General features: G+C 37.5%; 1 protein-coding gene across 1 annotated transcript in view; it reads right to left on the bottom strand.

Moving 5' to 3' along the window:
* Positions 1–1,127, bottom strand: part of LOC127232295 (UDP-glucuronosyltransferase 2A2) — a 29,580-nt gene extending 28,453 nt beyond the window's left edge. The window contains exon 1 of the mRNA XM_051198336.1: positions 413–1,127. Within this exon, the coding sequence (XP_051054293.1) occupies positions 413–1,127 (715 nt within the window). The remainder of the gene's footprint in view (positions 1–412) is intronic.
* Between the last annotated feature and the right edge of the window lie 21,674 nt (positions 1,128–22,801).

Raw genomic sequence — 22,801 nt, 5'->3', positions numbered from 1 at the left:
AGGTGAGTGTCAAGATCATGATGGAAAACCCCACAGAGATAGTTCACTCAAACTTGAGGGAGCTCACAGGCTCTAGACTGACAACTGAGGAGCCTGCATAGGCTGAACCATGCCCTCTGAATGTAGATGACAATTTTGTAGCCTGGTCTGTTTGTGGGACCAGGCAGTGGGACCAGGATTTATCCCTGGTGCATGAGCTGACTTTTTGAAGCCCATTTCGTATGGTGGGATGCCTTGCTCAGCCTTGATGGGGGTTGGGGTTGGTCCTGCCTCAAATGAATGTGCCAGGCTTTGTTGACTTCCCATGGAAGGCCTTACTCTTTCTGAGGAGTGAACCGGGTAGGTTTGGGGGACATGGGGTAGTTTGTATGTAAAATGAATGTAAAAAAAAAAAAGAAGAATGGCTACATACCTAAAGCTTCACTATAATAGGAATCCCATGGCTTCCACAGAGTTTCAAACATATAATCCTGCATTTGGTAGGAGATGAAGTTTCTCACACGGTCGGTGAAAGACATCTGGTCTGTGAGCTCTGACAAAATTGCAGGAACATAGGAAGGAGGGAATGGAACCTTTCCACAGTGCTTTTCTACTGTAGAGGCGGGAGAGAACCGTAAAGAGTACATGAACGGAATTCCCAGTTTTAAAGCTACGATGTCACCACAAGGAAATACTGGATCTGATAACAGTACTTCAAACTTTCCTTTCTCCAGCTTTGCCATCAGCTTTTCATTTTTAAGAACACCATCACAGATCCCTCTGGACACTATGTGGAACTCCTCAATGACTTTGGCCATCTCCGTATAGAACTTCCAGATAGTCGAAGGAGATGGCCTATTTTCCAGCCATGTCAGAACAAAGTCCTTGATCACACTATCTATTTTTTCCTTGTCAAAGGGCACTGGATAGATTTCGAATGTCAGAGATGGGCTAATTGACGGTGTGATGTAAAGTGCACCAGAGGCAAGGAGGACAGTCACATTGTGCTCTTTTCTTAGGAGTTCGTCTATTATTGTCTTAATATTTAACCAGTGACTGCCTTCCATTGGCCAGATGAGAACATTCCCGCCGAGACTGATCCCTAGGAGACTTATGTGAAGAGACCACAGCAAAACATTACTCAACATGATGTGGTTTGTTGAAGACTTTTGAAGATGCTGAACAAACAAATTTCTGCACTTTTCTAGAAAAAAAAAAAAGAAATACAAACATATGGCTCCATTTTAATTTAAATAATGGTTATATTTTAATGTTTCAATAATCCTCTATCATCCAAGTGATATTAGCAGGAACATTTTCTGGATTCAGGCTTTAAGTAAGGTGTCCTGGCTTTCAACGTGATTCCAACATTTTGACCCTTTCAAATTTTTTCAAATTTGATCTTTTTGGCTCTTGCTTATATATCCTGCTTGTTGATAATTTTCTCCTTAAACCCATCAACTCCATGTACTCAACTCTGCATTCAAGTCTAGATATCAGGAAAGGTCTAGAATCTACTCAGAAAGGTAAGAACACTAACATTAAGTTTTATTTATTTATTTTTGCTGTAGTACATTCGTACAATTACATTGCTGATGCTAAAACTTTCATTTTAATTGTATAATTATGTTTATGACAAAAGAATAATAATATGAAAGACAAATAAACACATCTAGTTCATCTATAAATACTTTCCCCACACATTTGAGAAAAAAATTTGTCAACTACTGGGAGAAATTTCATAAGTAGGTGAACAAAGTGTGTACTAAAAGATACATAATGAATGGTGAATGATGGTGCTCTTGGAAAAAGTTATATTTGAAGGGGTTTGCTTATTCAAGAACATCCTGAAAAAGCTATGATAACCTAGGGCAGAGATAGCTGTCATACATCACACTCAGCCTTTAATACATGCTATCACTTCAATATGAAAGACATTGGAGAGCACATCAAGTATATTAATCTCATTGTTTTCTTTTCACATTTTCAAAATATTTTACTTTATGCCCTTATTTCTGTCTGCTTTTACTAGAGGCATCCATAGTTACATACATGCAATCCTTAAAATAGCTATGATGGTTCATTAGAATGAAAAATTACTCAGGAGTTACCTTATTCATGTTATTTATTTTTAGCAAGTAATCAGTTCCAGTTTTATATAATAACTTAACGTTACCTTTTTTTTTTTCTACTGTTAACATTTTATTTATGGGTAAAATCCTTTATTAGTTGAAAAGTTAATGCAATGTAGGTTTTTCACATCTATTATGTAGTAAATAAAAAACTTAAAGTGTACATAAAATGTGTTACTACATAAAAGTATAATTATGTAATATATAATTGAACTTACACAATTATATGCATAGCACAAATGAATGCATATAAAATGTAATCATATTTATTAATCAACAAATACAGAGTCAGAATAAGTAATAGGTTTAGAATGAAATATGTTCCTCCTATGACACGTCACCCTTTTCTTACCTAGAGCAGGTGAGAAATCTGAGGTAGAATGACATGTAATCTTTTTGTACTCACTCAGGATAGGGATTGCACCCAGAATATTGTTTTCTAGGAGGGATTGTCAGAGGAGTAGAGGATAGGCATATGATGGCTTAATGAGAGACCTGATTTTCAGACTTTATTTTGTGTTCTGGAAAACTTGGATGTGTGAAATTAGCAGGGTATACAAATGAGACCAGTGTCATTCCATAACATAAACCTTGGTCTTCACATAAACATCCCAGCAATATGGTAAATATGAAAAATTTCTCAAACTATGCAGTTTGAAGTTTAGATTACTTTTTCCCAGAATTAAACTGGAGACTAAACTAGATATTGTGCTGATAAATATATAGATTGAAAGTAAATATTGCCACAAACAAGGAGAGAACCTTTTATTTTATTTTATTTATTCTGACATGAAGTACATTACAAACCCAAGTTTCTCTTTCAGGGAAAACTTTGAAAGAGGGTACAACCAAGGGAATGATTGGGGACTCTAGTGCAAGCCTACAACTAGCGCTGAGGAGATTGGGGTGGGAGGATCCTAGATCAAGGTCAGCCTTGACGCTATCTTAAATATATATATATAAAAGAATAGAAACCACAAGCATACCCCCAGAAAAACACATGGTTGCTGAGCTTATATTATCTGGCAAGTGCAAGAAGGAAGTTAACATAATTGAAAAGAAACTACATATTCAAATTTTTATCATAGGCAATGACAGTAAATAAAGCACTTGCTAACTTGTTCACAAAATGGTTACGCTTAGCATTTACTGGATTAGGTGACTCCTTTTACACATGAGATTTCTATACAGAAATTGCATTTACTTTCTCATTTTTAATTATTCTGCATGAAATGAATTCCATTTATAACTGAAAGACACAGAAATAAAATTAAGTGCATAATTTAAAAAATAAAAAGTGCCACATCATGCCTTCCAGGTTTGTGTAGGTGTCTCATAGGGACTGCAGCGGGACTTTGTGAGGCTCGCCCTTTCTTCTGCCATAACATAATGTGAATCTTACTTATGAATGACATTATGCTTCCCTAACAAAAAAACAAGTTACCATTCTACTGCACAGAGTTAGGGATCTGAGATAATTCTTCAACCAAACAAGCTAAGGAACTTACTAGCAGACCAAATTAAATCAACTTTCCTCTTATACATCTCCTTAAAGCTATAAATCAATATGAAAGCCACAGATTCAACAGACAAAACAAACAAACAAGCATGCTTCCCCCAAATTCAACTTATTTCTGAAAATATTTCCAAGAGGAAAAAAGTTATAAAACATACACATCAGTTTCAACCCAAAATCTTGTCATTGGTTTCTCTTTTTAAAAACTATGAAGCCCAAAGATGCATTCCACAGTATAATAGAATGATTTAATTTAACTTCAAAAGGAAGACCAACAAAAAATTTCAGATTACAAAACTCCTCCCCACAAGACAAATTTTTGAAAAATCTCTTTCTTTAACAGGTCATTACATATTGAGTATCTTTATGTTTATAAATCTCTTACCTGGTCTTCACAGCAGTGTCAGCATCATTCATTTGCCAATAAGAGCATGTTGAATGTAAATGAAGTATAGCTAGGCATGGTGATATAATGAGGAACATGATCTTAAGGTAGAAAGATTAAATAGATTTGCTTACACTTACCCACGCCATCCAGTACACCTTGTGTTAAAGGTATACCACTCAATTGGTTTCTTTATAACTATGAACATTGAATGCTGCCTCTGCCATCTATTATTAGTATATCTTGAATAATGACAATGATTACTAATCTTAGAATTATTATTAAGAATAACAGAATATCAACATCCTCTAATTCATGTAACATAATATCACAGTTCTTATGATTAGTTATAAGAATATTTCAATTGAAATATCCTTACTGTCTCAACTAATTAATTTTCTTAAACTTTTTAATGACAGTAAATGATCTTATTAGTCTTCCCTGTATATGAAAAAGATTAGTATTTAAATTACTAACTGTGCACTTAAGGTTACATGTTTTCAGAATACAACACATAGAGAATAAAATTCCCATTACATTTCGTTATGCTTATATTTTGATTTAGAAAAACATAACATATTTAATGTGCTGTAGGCATGGTTTTCTATTTATGTTATACTTATTAATATTAAGTGAAGTTGATAATTTCATCATTCACTGTTTTAGTTGATATGCAAAGGTTATAACAAAATTCATACAGATTTAGTTGGAGACAACTTTCTTTCTGAGACACACTCTTCTGTGATGATATGTAAAGGGAGACTAAGAAAAGCAACACACTTCAAGCTCAAGTATGCATGGCTTACACACACCTTCTGAAAAATATTGCCAAGACATGGAACAAATTCAAGCTAGAAATAGTGCACGGTTTATAGAAATGTTTCTTCACTGTTGAAATGCTAGTACACACTGCTTTTCAACCAATTAGTATAAGCCCAAGAAGACATTTCCATGAGATGTCAGACAAAAATTCCCTCACCTTACACATCTGGGAATAGAAGATGGCTTGAAGAAGAATCAATTTCTATAATCCATATCTTCTTCATGGAGACACTATTAAGGCATATTCTGCCTTCTTTTTACATTACCTGTCACTAAATATAACAGAAGTCAATACCCCACTTATTCCAAAAACGTGAGCATTTGAATTACATTATTTCTTGTGATCATTTTCCCATATATACATACATACATACATATATACATATGCATATATATATGTATATATATATGTCATTCAGTGCATATACATTCTTTTATATCAAGAAAATCAATAATTTTGATTTCAAATGTTACTCTTTTTTAAACCTTGATGATCTAGAGAATGGCTTAGCAGGTAAGAATACTTGCTTCTCTTGCAGATCATGTAGGGTGGTCACCCAGCAACATGTGGCAAAACACAACTTTCTGTAACTCCAGTTCATGAAATTCAGATGTCTACTCTGGCTTCAACACATACATGCACATACATAAACACAGCAAAACACTCATATTAATATAATAAATATTTGGTTTTTTAAAAATAGTTTGGGTATCTCCACATTAATTTTCAACTCAACAATACTTTATATATCACATGTTGTAGTATGGTTCACCAGTGTTTAATTTACTAACTACTTCATATAGACAGTTTGAATATTATTTTTATATGATTGGTTTCTTTTTTGATTATTAGTTGTCATGAAAAATTATCCCAACATTAAATGTGCTGGAGCAAAAAGAATCATTTCACCCACTTTCAATTTTGTATGTGAGGGTGCTGTGCTTGGTTGGGCAATTCTGCTCATCTCTTAGATGTAATCCTTGTGGTTTAGAGCCACCTTTGTCCCTGTCTTTCTGTGTTAGAACCCTGACTAATATCTCCAGTGAGATCGTCTGAAGTGCTCTCACCTTACCCAGTGAAGCTGCAATCCCCTTTCTCCTACTTATTGATACTATGATGTGAAGAGGAAGAGAGAGAGGCTTGGATGTACCTCAAAGAACCCTTGTCAATCAAAGTAATCAATGGCCTCTCCCTACTCAGGTGCTTCTAATTTGTGGCAAGTTGCCATTAAAACCCAACTGAGCTGTCTGACAAGAGGCATGTGGGTTCATCAGCAGAAATTTATGAAAATTCACTTCTGAATATGGTGGGAGTAAGGGGAACAGGTTATTTATTTGAGCAAGGCAACTTAGCATTGATTGTACTATTGAGGGCTATGACTCTTGCTTCCTCAGCAAGTACTAAATTCCCTTAGATCCTTAAACAGGGCAGGGGTGCATGAGTCTCTCTCACTATGATCAATCTTTGAAGGATTTATTGTAATTTACAATGACTATGTATATTGGAACTATCTGTCAGCATTTTTAGAAAGTTGTATTAATTATGGGACAAATAGTACTTTTTAGAATTAGTCATATGAATTCTATCTGAGGCTTATTTTTCTGCTACTAGATATGGTAATAAAGCATCAAGAAACTTGTTATTCTGAGTCAGACAACAAGTATCTTCTTAATTAACTCCAAAATACTAGGGAGAGCTTTGCATTTTAGTTTGCTGAAGTGGAAGTGACAGTACCAAACCATCTACAAATAGAGAAGAGCAGTCTTACTGCTGCAGGATGCAGGATGGTGCAGAACCGTGTGTCTGTCAATTCCTTCATTCAAGAAAAGGAGGAAGTGTTCTCTTTTAGATAAGCCCTATGTTGAAAACAACTGACTCCAAAGTTCTGTATACTTTCCAAGTCTACAGGTAGCAACCTTGCTTTGCCATCCTCTATTGTTACAAAGGGACATTCGATTTTATTGATAAAACTTGAATTTATCAGTAAAGCTTTAGTGTATGATTTGTTAAGCTTAGCCTCAGCATTTTCTAGAAAAAGAAATTATTTACAAAGACCCATATTTAAGATATTCAATTTTTTTCTCAAAACAAGCCATTATCAGTTATGGCAGCTAAGAGTTCTGAGCATTATGTCTGATAATTCTATCGGCAACAGAAGGTTCCTTGAGCTCAGAGGTGTCCAACCATCTTAATGCCAATGTCCTGCTTTTATACTCCATTCTTTTATTAATTTCTTCATATAAATTAGTTATAATTAAATAATACTATTTTAATAACAATGATTAAAGAGATAAGTTTGATATTTTTGTCTAACTCAGTACAACTGATGGTTTTAAAGTTGATAGTCAAGAAATTTATTTGAACATCACATGTCGAATGTATTTTCTAATTATACCTGCCTCATAATTCTCACTCATTTCTAAGCAAAATTAATACAAAAAATGTTACCTAGTACTAATGAACTCCATAAAGCGCTGTACTTGAGGTGTCCTGTGTCCCCTAAGAACAATATTTCTTTGGAATGTGAACTCAGAGTTCCAATCTATGTTCCAAGAATATTAAGAACTCCTCATGGTCACTGTACACCACGTACCATCTACTCAGGCTTATGTTAGCACACAGAGGCTAAAATAAATTAATCTTCCCATCCCTAATATCTCATCTGCCAGGAAGCAAAATTTGTAATTCACTAGGGAAATGAGGAATAAGAATGTTTTATAACATGATCTTTAAAAATATTTTTTATAAAATAAGTGGCCTACATTTGACCCACTCCTAAAAAGAACAAGTGGAAACTTTAGCTCAAAGTCCAGTCCATCCCCATTCACCACTCAAAAAATTTCTCACTTAATATTGGGATCCTTTATGGGTTACCAGCCCCTCTCTTAAGATCCCTTACAGAGTCCAGTCAAGACTCCATAATTAGTAAAGGAAAAATAGCTAAGGGGGTCTAAGGGAAAGAATTGACTCACACACAATTGCCCCTTTGCGTGTTTCTTTATTCTTCTATCTCTTCTTCCTCTTCTTCCCCAATTCTTGGGCGGTATTGGTATATATACACATTTGCAACAGTAATAACTGTAATCCTTTTTGCAATACAGTGTAAAGCTTGACTTTCTCATGGCCAGTGAGACAGATAATATTTATACATAGAGCAATAAACTAAAACTGCTAGGAGAAACTTTTAGCACCAAATGCTTAGGGCTATAGGTCAAGGAGAGGATGCAAGTTTAATTTGCACAAGAAATAGAACCTGGCATCTTTCAGTGCTCTGGCCTCAGTGGCAGCACAGGCCTTCAGGAAAGTTTACTTTTCCTTGAGGATGAGCAAATGGGCTGATTATCTTTGTTTTTATCTTCTTAGGGGAAACAGGAAGGAGTGGTAAATCTCTGAGTTAAAATCTTGAGTTAATAAATGGGAAGTTTGAGAATCTTTTAGTGTGGGGTTAGTTTAGGTTATTATTTTTTAGCTGCCAGTGAGGTAAAACCAGGGCATGCTTATTTTTTTCTATCTGTCTGGGCAGCTATAAATCAACAGCTTTGGATGTGTAGTAATTCTATGCCCTTGGATATCTGGGAATGTTTTAGAAGAAATGCTTTTTTCCTGGGCCCTAAACATTGACCAAATACCTGTCAATTATGATAATTGCAGGAAGGCAGATCTCTGCAATTACATTGAAGAGGGGAACAGGGACCTGGTAGTGGGAGGCATGTCTCACACATAGCTAAGGAATGTAATCAGTAAACTAGGATCTGGTAATGGAGAACAGGTTTCACACATAGCTAGGGAATATAATCAGTGAACTCAAGATGTACTGGGAGAAAGTTTTCCCAGTAAATAATCAGATAGTGTTGAATTGTGGGAAATAAATCCCTAGTTTGTTACAGAGAAGAACAAGATACAGGAAGACTCTATAGTAAGAAACAGCCAATTCATCCACAAGACTATAACACCAAATACAAACTTCATATTGTTTTAATCCATCAGAAGAATAGGGTTTTATTTATGAGATGATGGTTATATAATACTGCTACAATCTTGCAGCTTGTAGCAACTTAAAAAAGTCTACAAACAGATCAGTTGCTGTTATTTAGTGAATTTTAAAAGGCAAGAGCGAATATGCCTGCACACAAGCCCTGAGCCTGGGAAGATGAGAATAAAACTTTTTTTGACTCCAGGTTTTGTGTCACCTAAAAATTGTTCAGATAGTCAGGAGGTAGCTGGCTCTCCAACTCTTTATACCAATGTGAGAAGTACAGCAAGAGACATGCCAAAGTTGACCTCCTGAAGCTATGGCTCTTAGCATATGGTGGCCAAGTACACAATCCTTACAATTCAAACCAAGGTAACTCACAGGATAAAAATATTGGAGAGTAAACAACATGTAAAGACCTGCATCATCCATATGAAGCAGCAGATCAGCATCTTAGCAGCATTTACACTTGTGAAATTCTGTGATGAATTTTAAGTTTTTCTCTCTGGACTGTAGAGAGCTGAGTCTTTTTGCTTCTACTTTCACACTTAATACTTTTCACAAAATGATGATGTTTCATACTACCAAGAAAAAAAAAGTCATATCAATACAATTTAAAAATACATTGAAGGAGGAGGGTTTGGAGAAGCAACTCAATAGGCAAGTGCACCTATTGCTCTCACAGAAGATCTGAGTTCAATGCCCAGAACTCATGAGGAGTGGCTCACAAACAATCACTTATGTAACATTAGTTACTGGGGGGGGGGTTCCATTCTTCTGGCCTCCTGGATATCTGCACTTGCATGCAGACACACCCACACACCATCTATGGTAGTTTGAAATTAATTAGCACCCACCCATAATCTCATAGGTAGTGGCACTATTAGGAGGTCTGGCTTTGTTGGAATAGGTATGTCCTTGTTGGAGTAAGTGTATCACTGTAGGGGTGGAATTTGAGGTTTCCTATGATCAGGATACTGCACAATGTGTCAGTAAACCTCCTGTTGCCTGTAAGCCATGATGTAGTCAGCAGCACAGTGTCTGCCTGCATGCCACCATGCTGTCTACAATGGTGATAATGGACTGAACTCTGAAACTGTGAGTCAACACAATTAAATGTTTTCTTTATAAGAAGAGCCATGGTCATGGTCTCTGTTTGCTGCAATAGAAAATCCTAACTAAGATATCATCATAAGTAAAATAAATTTTTTAAAAATACATCAGTATAAATATTAGGTGGGTTAAAGCAAAGTGAGAATACTTTGCTATAACCTCAGATGTTGTCTGATCACATCTTTAGCTTTTTGGTTGATAGAAGCTATGGTTTATTAACTTAATGCAGTCTAAAAGGTTTTACCTATTAATCACAAGAATGTTAGATCAGGCAAAGAATTTGGAAAGGAATGACTACAAAGGGAACAAAAGATAACCTCAGATAAACTATTATTGGACTCTGAGCCTACATCAGTCCACCCTCTCCACAGTTGTTGAAATTCTAATCAGCCTACCCAAATTCTTCCAAGATCCATCCTAATTCCTTATCCCCACAACTTCATGCTCTGTGTATGTCTCTCTGTCTCTGTTTCCCTCCTTCTCTCTTTGTCTCTGACTATTATCTATCTATCTTCTATCTTTATTTACAATCTATCTATTATCTACTTATCTATCCATGTATCATCTATCTCTTTAATCTATCATCTATCTATCTATCTATCTATCTATCTATCTATCTATTTATCTATCTCTTACCATGTTGTATTCGTCAACAACTCTTGAGACATGCCCTGGATCACTCCCTCTCCCAGAAACTACCAAATGCCAATAGCTCTTCAGGTAGGAGGAGATTTCATGCCCCCATGTCCCCTTCCATGCTGGAATTTTGTTTGGCCTAAGTTTGAACAAGATCTTGTGCACAAATCAAATCTTTTCTCTTTGAGTTCAAGCTTTATCACTTATCTTGAGACTTATGGCTTTTTTAATAAGAATATTATACCAGAAATGGCTACTTGACTTCTGATCCTAGATCATGAAATTGAATGCAATAGTCACTTTTTCCACAAAATTTTCAGCCTGCACCCTGAGCTTCTACGTAACAGATCACATGCTATACAAAACTCTCAGTCATAAAGAGACAACAAAAGTAGCACTCTTTTCTCCTTTACCAGCTAATCACAACCTTCAAGCCACAACAGATCAAGCTTCAATGTTTTGCTGAAGGAAAGTCTTCTAACATCACTGAACAAAAACAATCTTTTTTTTCCCCTTTGTGTAGATGATCTCAGGTCCATTGTAACTTTGAGCTTAATAATACAGTTTCCATTTTTTATGATACCCTTTGTTACATAGCCTTAGAGAACCCGAAACATTAACAATTGTATATAACTATGTGATCTTCATATTTATAGGTACACATCAGAAAAGACAGACATTACAATATATGATAAAAAAAATCTGTGATTTCAATATAGAATTCATGAAATGCAACCTCATCTATCTATCTATCTATCTATCTATCTATCTATCTATCTATCTATCTATCTATTGCATGTATTGGCTGGTTTTGTTTCAATTTGACACAAGCTAGAGAGTCATCAAAGAGAAAGGAGACTCCTTTGAGGAAATGACTCCATAAAATCCAGCTGCAAGGCATTTTCTCAATTAGTGATCAGTTGGGGAGGACACAGATCATGGCAGGTGGTGCCATCCCTGGGCTGGTGATCCTGAATTTTGTAAGAAAACACATAGAGCAAGCCATGTGAAGTAAGCCAGTAGGTAGCACCCATCCATGGCCTCTGCATCAGCTCCTGCCTCTAGGCTCCTGCCCTGTTTATGTTGCTGTCCTGACTTCCTTTGATGATGAACAGCAATGAGGAAAGGTAAGCCTAATAAATCCTTTCCTCCCTAACTTGCCTTTTGGTCATGGTGTTTCTTTGTAGCAATAGAAACTCTAACTAGGGCAATGTGTTTGAGTGTTTTGCCTGCATATATGTATATTTTTAACCAAAATAAATTTCATGGCATTTTATGAAACAATTCCTTAAGAATTTCATGCACTGTATTTTGATACCTCTGGTACTTCACTATTTCTTCCTCAAGCTGCTACCATCTCCCACCTTTCCTACTTTGCATCCTTGTTAAAAAAAGAAAAAGTAAAATGACTTTTGAGTCCACTTTATGCAGACCCTGTACAATGAAGCATGGTCAATCTCCAAGACTCCACACCTGCCCACTATCAATCATCAGTAGCTCCTTTGCAAGAGATAGGACTTCGTGATTCTCCTCAGTTCATGCTGAGACTTCACCTGGTTTGTATCACACAGGTCTTATTAATGCTTTTTACAAATACTGTGAATTCATGTCTGCAACACCCTGGCTTTTTCTTGAAAACTGTTTTGTTGTAGTCATACACTTCCATCGATTCTTACAGTCCTTTAGCTCTGTCTTCGGTAATGATGTCTGAGCTATGGGGGGGGGGGTGAGATATAGAGATCTCACATATAAAAATTATTTATTTTTAGGTTTAGTGTATTTTGTGTGTATGGCTGTTTGGCCTGCATGTAAGTCTATGCACTATGTATATGTGTGGTATACATCAAGGTCAGAAGAAGGCATGGGATCCATTGGAACTAGATTTACAGATGGTTGTGACTCACCATGTAGGTGCTGGGAAAGGAACCCAATCCTCTGGAAGAGCAGCTGTTGCTCTTAACTGAAGAATTACCTTCTCAGCCCCTATGAAATTAGTTTAAATTGAATTACTCTATAATGAGGGTATAATACCTCTCCTAGACATCTCAGGTTTGAATAACCTTCGGAATGATGGGAGTAAGACAAGATGCCATTAACCACATGTGAAGAAAAAGAAACTACCCACAGAGGAAAGTGAATTTCTATCCTCTTATAGTGACTTCATCAGCATAAAAAGTGGATTCTAAGTTTTAAATGCTTCTGTGTAATTTGTTCTGCTCACTTTTCATCACTTAGGAGCTCTTTCTTAACAATATCCAAGAATTTTGTGATTATGTCAAAATAAAGCTTGAGTTGGTAACTTAATAGAAATGTGTTTGTTTAAAGAAAACTATTTTTTCCAACACATTGCCTATGATGTTGTCATGTGTTAATATTAATTAAAAATTATCTGAAAAATATGGTAACATGTCAGGGAGTATGAAGTATGTAGTAGGAAGAAGTAGCAATAATATATAGTTGAAAAAAAAAGAGCAAAAATGCTTTTGAGTTATAGCCTAGTAACCTACTTTACATGATGTTTATATATCAAGACAAAATAAGAAGATACAGATTCAGTTTTAAAACTGTTTCTACTTATTTGATGACTTTTGCTAAGTAGTTCTGTAAAAGAAATATCCCATTGTCTTCAAAATTGCTTCAACTTCTTCCGATTCAGTGACTCATTATGGGAATCTGTGTGAGAGCCTTTAAAGCTGGTTTGTATGGGTTGTTGTTGTTGTTGTCTAGTATTACTCAAGTCAGAATGTTCTGACAATAGAATTTCATGGTATAAATCTTTGGAGCTAAGCACACCTGTGGGAGCTGAATGGGACTGATAAACAGTCATGAAAAAGATTGGTGTGTTGTTAATTATCTGCAGGCTTGAGACATGCCCCAGTTTGTTCCACTTTCTGAAAGTTTCTTTTTTTTTTTTTTTGTATTCTATACTTCTTTGTATTTTTATTTTTATTTTTTAAATTTTACAAGTCGATCCCAGTTCCCTCTCCCTCCCTCCCTTCCTCCCTCACTCTTACCCTCTCTGCCCTCACATGCACCCTGACCACCATTCCCTCCCATCCCCCATCCTAATTCTACATGTAGGGCAATGCCATCCAGGTGGGGTCATCTAAATCTGTCAAGTCATTTGAAGTAGGGACTAGGGCTTCTCTCCTGTCTCTAGGTTAAGGGACTATCCCATTGGGGATGTGTCCACAAGGTTCTTTTGTGCACCAGGAATACATCCTGGCTCCACTGTCTGACTCCCTTAGACTGCTCAGTCCTTCTGGCTGAGACCCATATTCAGGGGGTCTGAGTCAGTCCCATGCTGGATTCCCAGCTATCAGTCTGGGGGCCTGTTAGCTCCTCCTTGTTCAGGTCAGCTGTCTCTATGTGTTTCTGCAACCTGGTCTTGTCCTCTCCCTTTGCATCTGGATTCTAGTTCAACTCAGTGTTTACTTATGGGTGTTTGTTTCTATTTCCAACAGGTACTAGATGAGGCTCCATGAAATTGGATAAGTTAGTTGTTGATCTCAATATCCGGGAAGGTCATTTTTGATAGCCTTTCCGCGGTTGCTCAAATTGTTAGTTGGAGTCAGTCTTGTGGGTCTCTAGACCTTATTTAGGTTCAGTTTTTTCTTCAAACCATTAATGGCTCCCTTCTTTTGGTCTTTCTCTCTCTCTCTCTCTCTCTCTCTCTCTCTCTTTCTGTCTTCTTCTATTCCTACACTGGCTCAATCTCCCTAGTCACATGTGCTTTCCTCTCCTCCCCTACTCTTTCTCCTACTATTCTTCATTTCCTGCTCCCCCCCCCACTTCCCATGTGCTCTAGGGGACTAGTCCCTTCCCCCTTCTGTAAGGGATTTTATATAAATCTCTTAAAATCCACCTTGTATCCTAGTTCCTCTGGTGCTGTGAATTATAGGCTAGTGATCCTTTCTCTATGCCTAAAATCCATACATGATTGAGTACATACCATGTTGCTCTTTTTGTGACTGGGTTACCTCATTCAGGATAGTTTTTTCTAGTGCCATCCCCTTGCCTACAAATTTCAAGATTCCATTATTTTTTAATCTGCAGAGTAGTATTCCATTGTGTAGATGTGCCACAACTTCTTTAATCATTCTTCAGATGACTGGCATTTAGGTTGCTTCCAGATTCTTGCTATTACAAATAATGCTGCTATGAACATAGTTGAGCACATGTTTTTGTTGCATGGATGTGGATCATTTGGGTGTATGCCTAAGAAGGGGATTGCAGGGTCCTGTGGTAAACTAATTCCCATTTTCCTGAGGAACCACCATACTGATTTCCAAAAAGGCTGTATGAGTTTGCACTCCCACCAGCAGTGAAGGAGTGTTCCCCTTTCTCCACATCCTCTCCAGGATAAATTGTCATTGATGTTTCTAATTTTAACCATTCTGGCAGGAATAAGATAGTATCTCAAAGATGTTTTGATTTGCTAAGGATGTTGAGCACTTACTTAAGTGTCTTCCAGCCTTTTTGATTTCCTCTTTTGAGAATTCTCTCTTCAGTTCTGTGCCCCATTTTTTTATTTTATATAACCAAGTCCATTTAAATGAAAACAAACATTTATAGACAATATTTGGGAATTTGGGCGTTGTCCTTTCCAAACTACTTCCTGCTGGTAAGGGGCACTGTCATGGGGGATTCTAGGAAGATGAAGAAATCCTTGCTGTAGTCTGTAAGGCTGCTATGTCCAACTGTTTTGAATGTAGGATCACCTGGTACTCTGTTTCAGGTGGACTGGCTTGATCCAACCACATTAGTCTGGAAGGAATCCACAGCTTTTCATTTACTGTGGAAACACAAATAGAAATCCTGTTCTTGTCCTTGTCCTTGACCTTAAATTTTGGAGTCAAAGCATTTTTTTTTTTTAATTTAACTTGTTATTTTACATGTCGATCCCAGTTCTCTCCCCCTCCCTCCCTTCTTCCTTTCCTCCCTCCCTCCCTTCCTTCCATCCTCCCTCCCTCCGTCCCTCCCTTTAACCCTCTCTGTCCTCTCACATGCACCCTAACCACCCTCCCCTCCCATCCCCCCACCCCAATCCCAGATCCCTCTCCCTCCCTCTGTCCTTCCCTCCTTCCCTCCCCTTTACCCTCTCTGCCCTCTAACATGCACTCTAACCACCGTCCCCTCCCCTCACCCCAAGTCCATATGTAGGGGAATGCCATCCAGTTGGGGTCATGTAGGTATGACAGGTCATGTGAAGTAGGGAATAGAGCTTCTCTCCTGTCTCTAGATTAAGGCAGTTATCCCTCCATGGGGGATGTGTTACCAAAGTCCTTTTGTGCACCAGGGATACATCCTAGCTCTACTGTCTGAGGTCCCTTAGACTGATCAGTCCTTCTGGCTGAGACCCATATTCAGGGGGGCCTGAGTCAGTCCCATGCTGGCTTCCCAGCTATCAGTCTGGTGGCCTGTTAGCTCGTCCTTGTTCAGGTCAGCTGTCTCTATGTGTTTCTGCAGCCTGGTCTTGTCCTCTCCATCTATATCTGGGTTCTACTTCAACTCAGTGTTTATGTATGGGTATTTGCTCCTGTTTCCAACAGGCATTAGTTGAGGGCTCCATGGATAAGTTAGTTGTTGATCTCACTCTCTGGGAAGGGCATTTACGGTAGCCTTTCCACGGAAGCTCAAATTGTTATTTGGCAGCAGTTTTGTAGTTTTCTAGACCTTTCTTTGTGTTCAATTTTATCTTCAAACCAATATTGGCTCCCTCTTTATGTTCTCTCTCTCTCTCTTTCTCTCTCTCTCTCTCTCTCTCTCTCTCTCTCTCTCTCTCTCTCTCTCTCTCTCTCTCTTTCCTGTCTTCTATTCCTAACCAGGCTCAATCTTCCTGGTCACACATGTTTTCCTTTCCTCCCCCTCGTTTTCTCCTACTTCTCTCTCCATTCGCTGCCCCCCCACTTCTCCTGAGCTCTGGAGGGACTTGACCCTCACCAGTTCTGTGAGGGACTTTATATGACTCTCTTATAATACACCTTGTATCTTAGTTCCTCTGGTGGTGTGAAATATAGGCTGATGATCCTTTGATCTTGGTCTAAAATCCATATATGAGTGAGTACATATTGTGTTCCTCTTTTTGTGACTGGGTTACCTCATTCAGGATGGTTTCTTCAAGTGCCATCCACTTGTCTGTGAATTTCAAGATACCATTATTTTTTTTCTGCAGAGTAGTATTCCATTGTGTAGATGTGCCACATCTTCATTAACCATTCTTCAATTGAGGGTTGTGCCCCATTTTTAATAGGGGTATTTGGTGTTTTGTTTACTAGTTTCTTGAGTTCTTTGTATATTTTAGGGATGAGACCTTTGTTGGATGTAGGATTGGTGAAAACCTTTTCCCAGTCTGTGGGAGGCCGTTTGGTCTTGTCCAGTGTGCCCTTTGCCTTACAGAAGCTTGTAAGTTTGAGGAGATCCCATTTATTGTTGATCTCAACGTCTGTGTTCCTGGAGTTATGTTCAGGAAGCAGTCTCCATTCTCATCTAAGAAGTTCAGTGTGGCTGGATTGATGTTGAAGTATTTGATCCATTTGGACTTGATTTTTGTGAATGGTGTAGACATGGGTGTATCTGCAGTCTTCTACACACCCTCATTCAATTGTGCCAGCACCATTTGTTGAAGATGCTTTCCTTGCTCCATTGTATTCTTTTAGCTGTTTTGTCGAAAATCACGCATTCAAAGGTGTGTAGGTTTATATCAGGATTTTCAATTCAATTCTATTGGTCTACCTGTCTACTTTTGTACCATTATCAGGCTGTTTTCAGAACTATAGCTCTGTAGTAGATCTTAAAGTCAGGGATGGTGATGCCTCCTGAAGTTCTTTTATTGTACAGGATTTTATTGGCTATCCTAGGTCTTTTGTTTTTCCATATAAAGTTGATTATTATCCTTTCAAGATCAGAGAAAAATTGTGGTGGGATTTTAATGGGGATTGCATTGAATCTGTAGATTGTTTTTGGCAAGATTGCCATCTTTACTATATTTATCGTACCTATCCAAGGGCATGGGAGATCTTTCCGTTTTCTGGATTATTCTTTAATTTCTTTCTTTATAGCCACAAAGTTTTCACTTGTTTGGTAAGTGTTACCCCAAGATACTTTATGTTGTTTGTGGCTATTGTCAAGGGTGATGTTTCTCTGATTTCATTCTCAGCTTCTTTGTCGTCTGAATAATGTAGGACTACTGATTTTTTTGAGTTTATCTTGGATCCTACTAGTTTGATGAAGGTGTTTATCAGCTGTAGGAGGTCCCTGGTAGAGTTTATTGTGTTGCTTATGTAAACTATCATATAATCTGCAACTAGTGACAGATTGACTTCTTCCCTTCCAATTTGTATCCCCTTGATCTCCTTTTGTTTTCTTGTAGCTTTAGCTAGAAATACAATGTTGAAGAGATGTGGACAGAAAGGGCAGTCTTGTCTTATTTCTGATTTTAGGGGAATCACCTTAAGCTTCTCTCCATTCAGTTTGATGTTTGATGTTGGTTGGTTTTGTATTGCTGTTATTATGTTTAGGTATATTTCTGTTATCACTGATATCCCCAAGACCTTTATCATGAAAGAGTGTTGAATTTTGTCCTAAGGCTTTTTCAGCATCTAGGGAGATGATCTTATGGTTTTTCTTTTTCAGTTTATTTATATGGTGGATCATGTTGATAGATTTTTGTATGTTAAACCATCCCTGCAATCCAGGGATGAAGCCTGCTTGTTCATGGTGGATGATTTCTCTGATGTATTCTTGGATCCAGTTTGCCAATAATTTATTGAATATTTTTGCATCGATGAACATCAGGGATATTGCTGTGTAGTTTTCTTTTTTAATTGTGTCAAATTGAGGCTTGGGTACCAAGCTTATTGTGGCCTCGTAGAAAGAGGTTGACAATGATCCTTCTGTTTTATGGTGTGTAACAATTTGAGGAAAGTTGGTATTAGTTCTTCCTTGAATTTCTGATTGAATTCTGCAATGAAGCCATCTGGCCCTGGGCTTTCAATGACTGCTTCTATTTCTTTGGTCTTTCTATAGGTCTATTTAAGTTGTTTTTTCTGTTCTTTATTTAATGTTGGTAAGTGATAGTTATCCAGAAATTCGTTCATTTTCTTTGAATTTTCAATTTTTGTGGAATACAGATTTTCAAAGTATGACTGGAAAATTGTCTGGATTTCCTCTGTGTCCATTGTTATGTCCCCCTTTTGTTTCCGATTTTGTTGATTTTCATGTTCTCTCTGCTTTTTTGTTAATTTGAAAAGAGGTATGTCTATCTAGTTGATTTTCTCAAAAACCAACTCTTTGTTGCATTGATTTTTTTTTTTTTTTTTTGTATTGTTTTCTTCGTTTCTATTTTGTTGATTTCAGCCCTCAAATTGATTATTTCCTGGAGTCTACTCCTCAGGGGTGACTTTGCTTCTTTTTTTTTTTTTTTCTTTTTTTCCTAAGGCTTTCAGTTGTGCTGTCAATTCTCTTATGTGACTATCCTCTGTTTTTTTCACATGGGCCCTTCGTGAAATGAACTTCCCTCATAACACTGTTTTCAAGGTGTCCCATAAGTTAGGGTATGTTGTGTCCTCATTCTTGTTGAATTTTAGGAAGTCCTTAATTTCTTTCATTATTTCTTTTTGACCCAAGTGTGGTGCAATTACACATCATTCAGTTTCCATGAGTTTGTGAGTTTTCTGGGATGTGTTTTGTTGTTGAATTCCAATTTGTTGTTGGATTATCCAATTGGTAAGATACAGGGGACTATTCTAATTCTCTTGTATCTGTGGAGGTTTGTTATGCCATCTAGTATGTGGTTGATTTTAGAGAAGGTTCCACGTGGAGCAGAGAAGAAGGTATATTTTTTTGTGTTTGAATGGTTTATTCTATAGATGTCTGTTAAAACCAGTTGAGACATAACATCTGTTAGTTCTTTGGTTTCTTTGTGGAGTTTCTGATTGGTTATCCTGTCTAGTGTTGAGCGTGTTGTGTTGAAGTCTCCCAGTGTAAGTGTGTAAGGTTTTGTGTGAGGTTTGAGTTTTAGTAGCATTTGTTTTATGAATGTGGTTGCCTTTGTATTTGGGGCATAGATGTTCAGAATTGAGACTTTGTGTTGATGGATTTCTCCTGCAATGAATACGAAATGACTGTATTTATCTCTTTTGAATAATTTTGGTTTGAAGTCTAACTCGTTAGATTTTAGGGTAGCCACACCTGTTTGCTTCTTGGGTTCATTTGATTGGAAAATCTTTTCCCAACCCTTTACCCTGAGGTAATATCTATCTTTGAAGCTTAGATGTGTTTCTTGTATGCAGCAGAAGGATGGATTCTGTCTTCATATCCATTCTGTTAGCCTGTGTCTTTTAATAGGTGAGTTAAGACCATTAATGTTGAGGGTGAGTAAGAACCATTGATTGTTGATGCTTGTTTGTTTTAGATTTGTTGTTGGCAGTGGTATTGAGAATATATTTGATCTGCTTTACCTTTGGTTTCTGGTGTAGTTAGATTATCTGTGGCCTACATCTTTGTGGGCATAGTTAACTTCCTTGGGTTGGAGTTTGCCTTACAAAACTTTCTATAGTGCTGGATTTGTGGATAAGTATTGGGATTGTCTGGCATTGTCATTAAATACCTTGTTTTCTCCATCTATAGTGATTGAGAGTTTTGCTGGGTATAGTATCCTGGGCTGGCATCTGTGGACTCTTAGTACTTGTAGAACATCTATCTGGCCTTGAGGGTTTCCATGGAGAAGTCAGATGTAATTTTGATAGGTCTGCCTTTATATGTTACCTGTCCTTTTCCTTTGCTGCTCTTAACATTCTCTCTTTATTCTGTATTTTAGGTGTTTTGATTATTATATGTGGAGGGGTCTTTTTTCTTTGGTCCAGTCTATTTGATGTTCCGTATGTTTCTTGTACTTTCATGAGCTTGTCCTTCTTCAGATTTGGAAAGTTTTCCTCGATGATTTTGTTGAATATGTTTTTGGCACTTTTGAGCTGGGCTTCCTCACCTTCCTCTATGCCTATTATTCTTAGGTTTGGCTTTTATGGTGTCCTACATTTCCTGGATGTTTTGTGTTAAGGATTTGTTGGATTTATAATTTTCTTTGGTCGATGAATCTATTTCCTCTAGTTTATCTTCCACGCCTGAGATTCTCTCTTCCTCTCTTGAATTCTGTTGGTTATGCTTGCATCTGTAGTTCCTGATTCGCCCTGTTTTTCTATTTCCAGCATTCCTTTGTTTTGTGTTGTCTTTATTTTTTCTATTTCAGTTTCAAGTCTTGAACCATTTCCTTAACCTACTTAATTGTTTTTTCTTGGTTTTCTGTATTTTCTTTACTTTCTTTAAGAAATTTGTTCATTTCTTCTGCTTTTTTGTTTCTTTTTCTTCCACTTCTTTAAGTGATTTTTCTCACATCTTCTTTGAGGGCCTCTATCATTTTTATGATGATAATTTTTAAGTCGTTTTCTTCTGCTTCATCTGCTTTGTTGTGTTCCGGTCTAGTTAGTGTAGATTCCCTAGGTTCTGGTGGTGTCATGCTTGTCTTTCTGTTGTTAGGTGTTTTCTTGTATTGCCATCTTCCCATAGTTTCTTCCAGTAGGTGTTGGTGGGGTCTCCCCCTCTCTCTATGGTACTTCCCCTGTGGGCTTAGGTTGGTCAGAGGTTCCATGTCTGTAGCTCTGCGTGGTCCAAGCTCTTTAGGAGGTCTCTCCACAGGCAGAGGCCCAGCGATGGTGGTCAGAAATCAGGTTTCAGCAGAAGACTGGCGATGAGGGTCAAAGTTCTAGAAGGCTGGGACTCAGGATGTTCCTTGTGCCTATAGGCAGATCTAGCCTGGGCCTGGTTCTCTCCAGCTGAGGCCTCTTTAGCAGAGGCCCGCAATGGGGGTCAAGGATCCTTCAGGCAGGAAATCAGAGTGGTCCTGCAGAGATAGGGGGATCTCTGGTAGGGGCCAAGAGCTCCAGTGGAGGACCTGGGGTGGGGGTCGGAGACCAGGCAGGTGGAAATTACTTGTGGTCCTGCATGGACATGCAGGTCTAGTGTGCTGAGTGCCACTCCTGGAAGTTCTCCGAAGGTGTCTGAAAATTTTTTCATTTGTGTTTCTCTTTCTGATGTATTTTTTGAACACCAGGTAGATGTTATTGAATTTCACATTCTACTGTATACACAGCATAGATGAATTTGAAGAAAACAACTACAAGTCAATAGTGTATTTATTCAATAACACCCAGGTTTTCCTAATTATGTTTCAAAATAAAAGTTCTGAACATTTTGTGGTCAGAATTTTAACATTCTCACTCGTACATTAAATTTAAACATTGAAAATATGCATCTGTCTATTAAACTCTTGTAAGACTTTACTGATTCAACGGGCATTGGGGCATTGATTCATGGAGGCATTGAGGCATATGGAGAGCCCTTCCCCTGTCCTTGCTGGAATTTTTAACTCTCTTGATCTTGGTGAGTGTTTGTGTGAATTCTAACAGCTTCTACATCTTATGCATATTATCCTCTTCCTATTGTCTCTTCTACAATGCCCCGTCAATCTTGTAGAGGCTGACATTATTGTCTCACTTACATCGAGCACACAAGTGTCCATTATGAGCACTTCAAATCATGATTCCCTTCATTAACTGCTACCCACTGCACAAAAACACCTCTTTGATCCCAGCTGAGATCTGCACTAAACTATGGATATAATTTCAGAAATATTTGAAAGGCTGTTTGACATTATGTTCATTCAGCACAATAGCTGTTACTCCATGATCTTGCCAGGCTTTTAGCTGAGTTTACAACAGCACTCATGATTTCCTTCTATTGAAGCTGGCTTCTATCAGAACACAGTCCAAGAATTAAGTTGTATGAGGAGAATTTTGAATGTTTGTGAGAAAACTCCAGGAAAACAAGACAAGAGTCTTGTGACCTCAGTTTCTTCAAAACACAGAATTGTTGTGGGAATGTTTGTTCCTCCTGGATGTAGCATACATGAGTGAGTTTACCTTAGGTTACTCATTATTGCTTGTTGCTGTCCTTATATGCCTCTATTTTTTTTTTTTTTGCCAGATGTGGCTTGCCCTTACTGTTGTATACAGCTTGAACTCATGGTAACTTTACTTATGTGATTTTGCTTAACCCTCAGAGTATAAATTGTCTGATGCTCTGATTGAATTTTGCTATCTCATGAGACTTTAGTCTAGCTCACTATTTGCTTCATTCCCCCTGGTCCCGCCATCTCTAGGATGGTGGCAAGCTCCAAGTTTATAAC

This window comes from Phodopus roborovskii, unplaced genomic scaffold, assembly GCF_943737965.1.
Source record: "Phodopus roborovskii unplaced genomic scaffold, PHOROB, whole genome shotgun sequence".
NCBI lineage: Eukaryota > Metazoa > Chordata > Mammalia > Rodentia > Cricetidae > Phodopus > Phodopus roborovskii.
This window is presented reverse-complemented; position numbering and strand designations above follow the sequence as displayed.